The sequence below is a fragment of the Synchiropus splendidus genome, chromosome 1 (genome assembly GCF_027744825.2).
Source record: "Synchiropus splendidus isolate RoL2022-P1 chromosome 1, RoL_Sspl_1.0, whole genome shotgun sequence".
In the NCBI taxonomy this organism is placed as follows: domain Eukaryota; kingdom Metazoa; phylum Chordata; class Actinopteri; order Syngnathiformes; family Callionymidae; genus Synchiropus; species Synchiropus splendidus.
The window spans coordinates 34,644,057-34,656,292 of NC_071334.1; the positions used below are offsets into that span (position 1 = coordinate 34,644,057).

General features: G+C 41.3%; 1 protein-coding gene across 6 annotated transcripts in view; it reads right to left on the reverse strand.

Annotated features, from left to right (window-relative positions):
* Positions 1-1,737: 1,737 nt before the first annotated feature.
* kank4 (KN motif and ankyrin repeat domains 4) overlaps positions 1,738-12,236 on the reverse strand; it is a 67,213-nt gene continuing 56,714 nt past the window's right edge. For 5 of the 6 annotated variants that reach the window (XM_053873196.1, XM_053873219.1, XM_053873203.1 and 2 more), the window contains 6 exons: positions 9,563-9,808; positions 8,506-8,590; positions 7,969-8,188; positions 7,707-7,849; positions 6,134-6,334; positions 1,738-5,085 (listed from right to left, as the gene is read on the reverse strand). In XM_053873196.1, the coding sequence (XP_053729171.1) occupies positions 4,993-5,085; positions 6,134-6,334; positions 7,707-7,849; positions 7,969-8,188; positions 8,506-8,590; positions 9,563-9,808 (988 nt within the window). In that variant the 3' untranslated portion in view covers positions 1,738-4,992. The remainder of the gene's footprint in view (positions 5,086-6,133; positions 6,335-7,706; positions 7,850-7,968; positions 8,189-8,505; positions 8,591-9,562; positions 9,809-12,236) is intronic. The other variant, XM_053873236.1, reaches the window with a different exon arrangement.

A 12,236-nucleotide genomic window follows, 5' to 3' on the forward strand; every position in this document is an offset into this window, starting at 1 on the left:
CTTATTTCCACAGCGCAGTGGACCGGAAAACACGGTGAAACGGAGACAGAGAGATAATAACAGATTATATATATATACGTATATTCTGTATACATACTGTAGAACCTGTACAGAACCTTTGTAAGTGCATGAGTTCCTGGTTCACTGATCACAACAACTAACATGGAGGATTCCCTGAACAAAAGCAAACAAAAGCATCTGTTTGCTCTTGTTCAGGGATGTTTTGGCCAGAGTTTCCACCACTCTGAATGGACTTGAAATTCTTATAAAATTGGAATTCTTATACAAATATTTTCAAGACACTGAAAGAGCTTTAGTCTAAATACGGTGATATAAAAACTGGAATATAGCCGCCATCGTGATTTATTGTGCTATTGTCAAACTGATGCAAAATAAACAATATCTTGTTTAAATGTATGTATGGGTCCATCATTTGTCATCAAGTTGCCACCAAAAAAAAGGGTCACACACCGAAATATTTCATTGGACTGCCTTTAGCTTTGATTGCATTTGCAGTTCTACTGTTGTTTTTCTTCGATTTGATCTCACCACACGTTTAAGTGATCACCGATCACAATCATTCAGGATCTTTCTCCGGCCACATTTCTTCCTCGAAGACGATGGGTCCCCACTATCCTTCCAGTTTTGCGTTGGACAGTTCTTAACCCAATTTTAGTAGTTTCTGCAATCTCCTTAGATGTTTTCTCTGCTTGATGCATGCCAATGATTTGACCCTTCTCAAATAGACCAACATCTTTTCCACGGGATCTGTCTTTCGACATGGTTGTTTAGGAAATGAGAAGCAACTCATGTTGCTTCATGTTCAATGTTTCTGCTCACCATTTGGTCACAGACGTCGAATGAAAGACATTGTTTCTGCTCTGCTCCTGTTTTTTGTTGTTGTTTTTTGCCAAATCTCTGGTTGGTTGACACTGATTTAGGGACATAACTTCAAACAATACAACTTAGCTCTGTTTTTTTAAGGAGACAGAGATCGAATGTGGCTAGGTTTCAAGCTTTTAACAGCGTTTCTTGGCCAAAGTTTGGGGGGAGCTTTGAACGTTTGGCTTTTTTGGGGTGCTAGCACATTCATTTTCAAAGGGGACATTCCTGGGAAATTTTGGGGATGAAACCGGGAATAACTTGGGAATTCTGGGACCCTGGCCAGAGAAAAGCAATAGCAGGGGTCACATGATCATGTGACACGTTTTGGTCTTTGAATGGTGTCTCTATGATGCAAGCTCTAAAAACCAATAAACTCTGTTGAGCATTTACTCAATATTGACTTTCAGGGAGTCACAGAGCGTCATAATGTCAGGGTTCTGTGCTCTGGTTCATAATCAGGATGCCCCCTGACATGGATTTCTCGGCAGGTTCCTTTAAGCCACATTCCCATGTTGTCCAAATAAAGCTGAATATATGACGCATATCACAGTATGATGTGTATCTGTGGTATGAACATTGTTCATGAATCAGAGGACAACACAATGGTGGAAATCAGTTCCTTATAACTGACTGCTGTAGTTGGAGATTGCTTAAAACTATGACTTGCCTACAAGTGTGGAAGACACCAGTCACTTCTTTTCAGCCTGAGAAGCAGCATATGATCAATCAAATCCAAGCCGCGCCCACCTCTTAGTGTTTTCAGCGAAGAAATGCAACCATATTGACATGTTTGACAAAGACAGACACAGAGCCAGTCTCAAATATTCATATATATATATTTATTTATTTATCTGGAAGTCGTTCTCCTGAATCAAACATTGTACAAGGAATAGATAGAGAGGTACTGGTGTGTATTCTTTTGTCATATACAAGCTACTCATCATCGTGGATGTTGTCCTTTCCTTCACACATGTTTAGCATAAAAGGTCACATGACACATCACACAAGCACCAAATCATCACATCATCAGGAAACACCCTTCTTCATATGTAATCAGCGCCGCGCAGACGGAGTCACCGGATTATGTATCCATGCATACATAGTATACTTTATATATATATATATATAGAATATATATTTAATAAAAAATATATCATTTGGAATAAATACTTGATAGAATTCTCAGAACTGTCAGACAATACCAATTCACAACACTGTATGTACAGGTGTTTGGCTGGATTCACAGGTGAAGATTAGAACGTGTGTTTGGCTTGGCTGGCGACCCAACAGTTCAGCACATCTGGGTCGCGCTTGTGGGTGAGATCTCCCTACAGACCGCAGGCGCAGCTATCATGGATTTATTTTTATCCTGCTTTGTCTTAAAGGTTAAATGATGCAGTCTGGTATTTTGATTTCATTCTCAAGAGATGCATCTAAATGCTTGTGCTTCTTTGCACCAGAAAAATATCTGCATTTTTGGTTCCATAGGAGCAGTATCACAACACGGCCTGTCTCTATCATTCAACAACGTGAGTACTTTTAAGGTTATAATAATCTAAACTACAAAAATATACTTTCAATACGTTTGGGAGTATTTTAGCTTCCGGTGATTTATATGCAACACCAACATAATCCTGGATTATCATCTGGCAAGCTGAAGTGATTAAACTGAAAAGGTTCTCTAAATGTGCAACACTCAAGGGCAGATTTACCAAAGGTTTGTGAATACAAGTGAGTCAGAAATGCACGTAAGTGTCTTTTAAAGGAGCCATACAGCATCTACAGTGGCCCCTCCTCATCACACTTTCATCTAGGATAACAATAGGTCTTTGCTCATTTGAAACCATTCCTGTTCAAACACATTTCTGCACTCTCTCTCGCTCATGGTCTGGCTCACAAAACAACTGCGTGGTATTGAAAAATCAGACCAACATACTGGTTTTTCGTGCAGCAGCATATTCATGTCTCATAAAGATGAATTACACAGTCAGTACACTCACTGTGAACTGTGATCTTCTCCCTCCTACTACGTTATATTTGCGCCATTTTTTAACTATATTTGAACTTTTTCTTTTATGCGAGGAAATTCTAATTTAAGAACAGGTGAAAAGAGCAGGAATATTAAATCACAATTTCAGTAAATCTCCCCTTAATATGCTGCACTATTTCGGCTTTTAAAATATCTCTCATTTTTGGCAGGAACTTCTTTCAGCATTATTGGATAATAAATCCACGGAATAATTGACATCAGAAGGAAAAAATAGATTTAAGATTTGTGATCTTCTAAAAATGATAAATGTATTAGTTGGGTATTAAATCACAATTTAACTTGCTAAAAAATAAACACACTAGAGAAACTTCAGTCAATAATAATGTGTTTACAAAATAAAAGCAAAATCAATGACACATTGCTTGAAAATCATGGGATTAAATCCATTTTGACATTAAATAAAATATTTACACTTTTTTTTTTTTTTTTTACCTCAGTGGACCAGCTGAAATATTAAAATAAAACCACATCTTGCAATATCTGACTGATCCATATTACAGAGCAGTCCAGACCTAATCTGTGACCCTTTTTGTATTGCTCCATTGTCATGCAAAAACAAGCCTCCATTGCTTTTAAACACCATGTTGTGCCATTTCATCGTCTGAATACCTGCTATATTTATTAGTAGTTCAGGGGGCATTTCGTGTGCGGTGAATGAAACCTGCGGTTCGACCCCAGGAAGTCAGTCACTGTTAGTCCTCTCATGCTACATATAGTGTTTTGGAATGTATCAGCCAGCCTCACATTCATTGTGCATTTCGTTGCATACATGGTTTGGATTTGTAACGAGCAGGAGAGCAAGACGTACTTCATATGTACATGGGCACATCAGAAAAGGCAGTAGTCCGACTAACTCTGTGGTAGACACTGTCGGGCAGCCAGCAGGAGGCGATATCATTGTGTCATGCGGCACCTCCTGAACAGAACAATCATTTTTAAAAGACCCATCATTTCGTGTATCATCCCTTTATCAGTCATTCAAGTGAGAGTAGGCAATTTAAAATAAGTTTTCCGGCAATCGTTTAAATAGAAGAGATCCGACTGACGCATGCGCGTGTCGATTGTCATGCACATGACATCAGGACAACGCCTTACTGTAACTTCCTTATTGTATGAGTGGAGATTTTTGTTTTGTAAATGTTTTTATGAGTAAAATTGTAGTCATCCACGTAGTGATGATGAGTATATATACATATATATATATACTCATCATCATTAGGATTCAATTTCAATGTGCTTTTTGGGGGAAGTTTTGAATAAACATGAAATTATATTACATTATTTTCATGCATTTATGAGATGCATTTATAGGTTTGACCTCAACAGCCTGAGGATCGCGGCACAGCGTAAAACTTAACCCTTTCTTTCTTTTGCTTACTCTCCTCATTTGTTGAACGTTAAATAAATGAATGATACACAGTCAGTTCTCCTACATGTGGACTCTACATCATTCAAACAAATTCACAGATTACTGTTTTTATATATAGGGATGAGCAATAATGAAGGATATTTACACAAACCATATAAAAGAGCGGTACAAAATACAGATGTTGTGTTGGTATATAAGTAACTATAATCTGTCACAGCAACACTCTATACAGACTACTGTGTTTTCAAGAATGGCTTCAGTCCAAACTAAGTATGAGGATGGCATAAAAATAAAAAAGTAATGCCATATATATCTGTGTCATACTTATAAAGGTAGATCATGTGCTTTAGTATTTTGCTTCCAAGAGATTGTTCGATGATAAAAAGCAGCAGTTCATCAGTGACTCATATTGTTTTTGCTTTTTCTTTTTAATGTGTCAAGGCCTTTTGTCGTCGTCAACACCCACCTCGTCCGTCCACTGAGTGGTCAATGCAGCATTTTTTTGATGTCGGTAGAGGTGTGGAGGAGAGATGGACGCCGCGGTGTTGCTCAGAGGTTTGTGAATGAGCGAAGGCGGATTGAAGGTAAACAGATCGCACCCATCTCTGGCTTTTTTTCTTATTTTGTCTTTGTTGAAAGGCGGTTTTGGTTGGCAGGCGTGAATCCCACCAGGCTTGCAAGTGGTCATCTATGAGGCCTGGGTCTTGGCATTGGACTTCATAAGGTCAACTATGTCCTGGTGGGAGGCTTCTTCTGCAACTGCTTGAGCTGTCTGTCCATTCTGCATAAGAAAAACAGGGTTGAAAAAAAGATTTCTGCAGTTCGTCGGTTATAGCAGATGGTGGCAGTGTTGTGTCAGTCTGGTTCCACCAAGTCAGGAGAAGTCAGTAAGAGTCCTTAGTTCCTCTCATAGCTTTTCAAATAAACCCAAATTTTATTTGACACACGATGGCTCATTAAAAAGTAGGCGATTCAAAAGCTCTACCAAGTAGCTAAACCATCCATCCGTCACAAGGGAAGAAGCCCAGACTTCACTCTTCCCAGAAACCCCCTAGTTCTCAAATGAGAGGCAGGACCGTATCCTGAAAGTGATGATGATGATAGTGGAATGCGGTACATATGAATATATTGTTGAACCTTGTGAAAAGTGGCATGGCACAATGAGGATAGGGAACAATCCAGAATGAGGGGCCAGGTAACGCTGTTAAAAGAGACATGCCAGCAGGAAAAGGGGAGGGTCAATAACTGCTGAACCAGGGTTGCATGATGCATCATAAATAAGCAAGTTACCGTACGTGGGGTGTGGCCTGCCACAAAGGTGATGGCAGTGTTGCAGATGTTGGCAAGGCAACAAAAAAGGCAGGTGGAGGTGAGAAAACTGAATTCCTGCAGCGCAGCATCAAGTAGATAGTAAAAGGTACAAATCCTCCAACAAAGTGGCACATTTTGAAAGTAGCAAGTAATGTGGTAAAAATTGGCCTCCAGGGAAAAGTAATGCGGAAAGCAGAATGGCAAACCAAGACGGGGCAAGTAGGTGGCATGAAGTGACGTACTACCAATGGAGATGGATAATGCCGTTGGAGCGCACTAGGGATGTTGTGGCTTGTGAAAGATTGTCATGTGGAAAAGTTGGCGTATAATTGTGGCAGGTCACAGCCTCGTTCAGGGTCACAAATTCTGAGGGTCAATGCTGTTGTAGTGAGTAGAGTAGGGCACCTTTCTACACGCCAAGTCAACGTCCCTTGCCAGTTTTGATCCCTCGTTGCTGACTGACACGCACAGTGTGACTGAGAGGAAAAAGGCAGTCTTCAGCAGCATTAGAGTATTACCTGGTCCGTGAGACTCAGGTCACAGCATCCAGTCTCCAGCAGCAGACTTGCAATGTGAGTGTGTCCGTGTTCGCTGGCACACATCAGCGCCGTGGACCCTTCACGATCCTGAGCGTTCACATCAGCCCCGCAGCTCAGCAGAAGCTTCACCATGGCCAGCCGTCCGTGACTCACCGCCAGCATCAGCGCCGTCTGGCCCGTCTGGAGGAGGCGCGAGGTTGAAGCGTCAGAGGTTAAGCACAATGGACAGAAAAGCGGACATGAAGTTAGATGGATGAAAGAGAGGTGTGACGTGTGAGCACGGGCAGATTTGACTGAAGAGTTTATCACAGCTCTGAGTCAGCGCTTCTTATTGTCACTGTGGTGGTCGGGTTGGCCACACAAAGGAGAGCCCATCTCCTTCACTCTGATAATAAACAGTGACACTGTGTGACTACTCAGAGCGAGAACACATTATCTTGAAGTAGAGACCCATCAAACTCATCCATCAAAAAGTTACCAGGAGACTTGGACTATTTGATCTCTTTACTGCCTTCAATTCAGCGTGATCCGTCGTTTAGACTGTAGGCTGTAAAGTAGCAAGACAAGGCAAATGTGGATCAATTTGTTGAGCCTACTTCTAGGCCAGCGTGGTTGGAAATCTCTCAGAACGCAGAGAGCAACAGGACAGAGAAGGATCCGCACCCCCCTTACTAACCACTGTTCCAGTGTACTTCCCCAAAATGAAATAATGATTGATTCAAGTGTGTAAATAAATGTTTGTCAGAATGCTGAGTCATTGCTACAGTATTCAAAGATGAATCAACAAAAGCAGTTGTTATCTCTTCTGTACAACACTGAGCTGTTTTGAAATTTTGCTTTGCCGCAGAATAATAAATAGCTCGGCTGACAAAACAGCTGACATGCATCTCTGCACTGTGACCTACTTTGAAAAAAAAAAAAAAAGTCGGCAACCTCCCAGAGGATTTATCAAATTATGTGCCATTGTGTGCAACGTGAACAAAGACCTCCTGGATCACAGCTTGCACGGCGCAGTTTATTTCACTTAGGAGATGCTTGTCACGACACAGAGTCGAGTCATTTCACGAACCATAAACACGTCCATCAAGAGTTGTCTTGTTCTTCTGGGCGCAGTTGTCTGCCAGCTGTGTGGTTCTTATGTCATTGATTTAAAAGCTGAGCGAGCTAACAGCAGACATATATATATATATATATATATATATATATATTTATATCTCAGAATTTCCTGATCAATTCCTTCCACGAGTCACTCATGGTGTCTATGCAACAACACTGAATTGTGTGGCAAAGATAGCTTAGCTGCATCAACAGCTGCATTAAGTAAAATCTATACCATACCTGTCGTTCAATGCATATTTCTTTCATATATATTAAGCTGCCACTTAATTTTTACATGAACATTCAGTTTAAGCATAACTGAAGTCTCCATGGTGAGAGTTGAAAGAGGCCCTGCCAATGGAACATTTCTTGCTTCAATGCCTGAACATTTCTTGCTTCAGTCTGAGTTGAGATCAGTCTTAGGATATTGTGTCATGTGGTGGATTAATGTTACCTGTCTGGAGCGTGCGTTGACGTCGCCCAGTTTCAGCAGCTGCTGGACAACCTCCAGGTCATCAGGACTGTCAGCAGGGGTCAAGGCTGCCAGCATCACGGGGGTGTAGCCCGCTTTGTTAATGTTGTCGGCTTCACAGAGACCTGAAAACACACACGTGAGATGAGCAACTGACAGGTACTGCACCGTTCAGTACTGAACTTGTCTCCTGTCATGAATCACAGTGCTAGAACTGACTTTGGTGCCATTATCTGTAACCTACCGGTGTCCAGCAGCAGCTTCACCACAGAGAAGTTGGAATGAGACACGCTGTAGTGGAGAGCCATATTCCCGTTTCCATCTGTCAAGTTGACCACGTAAGGCAAGAGGGTGGGCGTGGTCAATCCCACCTGCCGCAGGTACAGCCGGACAGTGTCGGCCTGCGAGTCCTTCTGGCTGGAGACTTTGAACCATTCCTGGTACAAGACCACGAGAACCTGACGCTGAAGAGGGAGGGAAGTCACAAACATGAGCATTGAGCCAGAATATTGTGGCTATATGGAAACAAATCCTCTGAAAGAGAAAAAAATATTATGCATATAGATTGATATCATACCGGCATGTTGTTACTGAAATAATCCCACCATAAATAGACATTTTTCTGTGTGATAAACTAAATGTTGCGGCCATAAATATGAAACACCAGTGATAACCAGGGATAAAAAATTGACTAAAAACAGGGAGATGTCCGAACATATGTCAATGAATCAAGTCTTTCTATTAAATCAGTTTTGACAAGGAAACAATAAATGTGACGTACCATCTCCTTATCAGGTGACGACACCTCCTCCATGCGGTCTTTCACGTAGAGGCAGGCATCGATGAAACCTTTGTCCACCTTTCCCCTGAAAACAAAACAGTCAGTTTGTAAAAGCAGATCTTTCCGTACTAGCAGCATAACAGTAGTACAGGTGCAGATCGTGGTGTATACAGTAGGGCACAGGTGGGGGACACCAGTTCATGACAGGGAACCTGTCCAAACCAAGTCAGTGCCTGGAGTCAACCACCAACGCATGAACAATAATGATGATGATATTACGTTGAAAGATACATTTTCAGTAACAAATCACTTTTGGGAAAACCTACATTTGTCAGGAAATGGCCACTATGGTCTACTCTGGCAGAGAAATATGAGGAATATTGTCAGCATTTTTGAAAGCGTTAGTTTCATACTGAGCTTCAGAAGAGCCGACTGTGGCTCTGCAAGAGCGCAATATACAGATCAGGACCGTGATAAAGCACCACCCTGACTCACACACACACAAACACACACTTGGATATAATTAGACAGGTGCTGAGCGATGGCTTAATATTAAGTCTGTCTCCCCCCAGGTGGACATCAGCTCTGTCCACATTCCTGAGAAAAACAAAAGGTCATTGTCAGCAAAGACTGGAGGTTTTAATGGGGCACCCATCCACTTTCTTAGCCAAAGTAGGTTGCAGGAGCAGCAGCTGCAGTAAAGACATCATGCCTTGCCAATCCCCTGACATACAGTATCATCCTCCATCTCTTCTGGGAAACAATGAGGCCTTTGAAGGTCCACAGACTAAAGCTCTCCAGTGTTTCCAATGTGGCAAGGCACCTCAACTGGCTCCTCTAGTAGGAGCAACACTCTCTCCACCCAATATGTCATAGTCATACAGGGTCCATACAGATTGTGAGCTGTGACCACAGGTGAGAGTAGGAAGCTACTGTAGCTGGCTCGGTAAATCAAGCGCTTTGTCTTTCAGCTCAGTTCAAGTGGGCAAAAAAAGCAGCTGATGGATGGATGGAAGTGATGACATCAGTCAACTATGTCACTAACAAGACGTCTCACCCTTCAGCCAGCTCCTCCAGGAGCTCCTGGCTTCTTTCTGGTTCCAGAAGACCTCTCTCACTCTCCTTCTCCACAGCCCTCACGTCCTCAGCTCCTTCCTCCTTCTTCTGCATCTCTGCTCCTTCTTCTGGCTGCACCTCCGACTCCTTCTCCACCTCTGGCTCTGAGCTGTCCTCCTCCTGCTCCGCCGCCACCATCGCCTTCTCATCCCCACTGGACTCTTCACTTGATGTTGTTTCATACCTGCTGGTAGAGAAAACAGCGAAGCATGAAAATCAGAACACAAGACTCGTGGTTTTGGACCAGTTATGATTCATTCATCTGAAATAAAATTTTTGGAGAGGCGCTGCGTTTGAATTTTGATAGATCTGAATGAACAAGTGGTTTGTTCTGGGAGGTAATGTTCTATTTAATAGAAATAGATAGATAGTAAAGATGTGATGAGACGTTTTGTGTTCTGTTTCCTGGTTAATGGCACACAGCTGGAGTTAATGATCTAATCAGCGTCAAGATCTCTTAAGCACCTGGACTCCAGCATCGCGTGCCAGATCAACTCCATTCGTTCCTTGTGGTAAATTGACTCTCTCCTTGTTCGTGCTCACTTTTCGCTCGTTCGGCTCAATGTTTTCATACTTCTTGATTATCCCTGCTGCCTGAGTAAGTGTTTTGTTCCTTCCACTGTTTCCACGTGTTTCTTGGTTTGTTCTGTGCTTTTTGTTGCTGCTGTTCATTGTGTTTTGTCTCTCTGCTTACAGATTTACGTTATGTTTGATCTCCCGATTCGGTGACGCTTTCTGCTCAGGATTTGTTGTTGTGTATCATTAAATATTGTACTTCCTCCGTATCTTGCCTCCTGTGAGTTCCTCATCACAGCACTTGGGTCCCGCTCCGCTCCTCGATCATAACAAGGCGTGATTGAGACAGACTGATACAATAACTTGAGAACAAAAGACAGACACAGTTTTCAATATACAGTACAGTAGTGATGGTGATTCAAAATGTGCACGGGATTGTTAAGAAGGCCAACAAATGAAGGGCCTATAGATTAGTCTTGCTATTACAAGAGTCTCAAACTTGGGGCCCGCAGATGACTTAACACAACACCCACAGAAAAGGTTTTTCAGCCCGCTACATTTGTGCCGTCAGAATATTGAATAACTGAAAGTGACAATATAACAATTCTGAGGTAGATTTTTTTAAATAGATCAATCCAATCATTTAAATTCTAATGGTTTAAATAGTTAAATTCAATAATTATCGAAAGGTTGATCTTTTTTAATACTAAATAATTATGCTTGAATAATTTTGTATATTTTTTGTATAAATAGTTGAACTTCATAATTAGATTTTTTTCACAAATAGGTAATAATGTAATAAAAAAGACCCTTAAGAATAATATTCTAACTAAAATGAGTCTTTTCAGTCTTCTGAATTCAATAGAAAACATTTGCTGCAATACTGTCATCAGAGTGTATCAAGGCACTTGATCAGCCAAAGTGCCTTCTGTGATCGGCGATGATCGTGATGATGACACCGTCACCCTGAGGGAGGCTCAGTTCAGCTGCCAGTTATTGAATATTGCATCAAGCATTATCACAAACAAGACAGATTCCATCCGAGGATGCAGCACATCACCTCACAACAAGTTTCAGATCAATATAAGGAATATGGAAGGTCCAGTAAGAAGTGACTTGTGACATACGTACTGCTTTGTTGTGGATTTCTTCAGCTGCTTTTACGGTCTTGAAACCAGTATATAGCTAGCTAGAATTTTGTTCATGAGTGATGACTAAGAAGAGCCCACACCTATTGCCTTTGTCAGTGGTCATTGCTTTAAATCGACTATACACAAATATACTTCCTTACATGTTTTTATTTTTGGGGGGCATTACTTAAAGCCAAGACTCTAGAAGCCCACAAGCACTGTAGGTTGGAGATCCTTGATTTTGAAAATTATTCTTTATACATTCTCCTCACCACAGAGCTCCTCAGAAGCCACATACACAGCAGTATTACACATATATACATATTACACATATATAACACATAGCCACTTTTGGACTCGACCATTAGTTAATCGCTGTCTATCATTTACATCTTCAATATTTGTTGTTTCTCAACATATACTTATCACAGTGTTTGTGTCACATACTGTTGTACTTTTTCTGAAGGACATATTGTTGTAGCAGGTGTTGCTAAACTGTTCCAGAAGGAGCCACAGTGGGTGCAGGTTTTTGTTCCAACCCAACAAGCACGTGCAGCAACATCAATCCGGAGTCTGAAGACTGTAGTTAGTTGAGGCTTGTTTCAGCCGACACCTCATAGGTTAAACTGCATGTGTGCCATTGGATGAAACAAAAATCATACATATTTCTTTTTATTTTGTACTCTATGTATGTACATATGTTTTGTGGGATAAATAAAAGTAATTGTATCGCATCGCATTGCAACCACCCGGCCCTTTTTGGAAGAGTTGGTTACCCCTGAATTACAGCGTCCTGAAACATAACACAAATAATATTCACCTATTGATTCTTAATACTGTATATCTTTCAAGTTACTGGTCCACTTGTCCATATTTGTCAACGATGATACTTCAATGTATATAACATTTCATTTAACCTGCTGGACTTTGGCATAACTGGCTGAGAAGAGATGACACTGGCTGATGTGA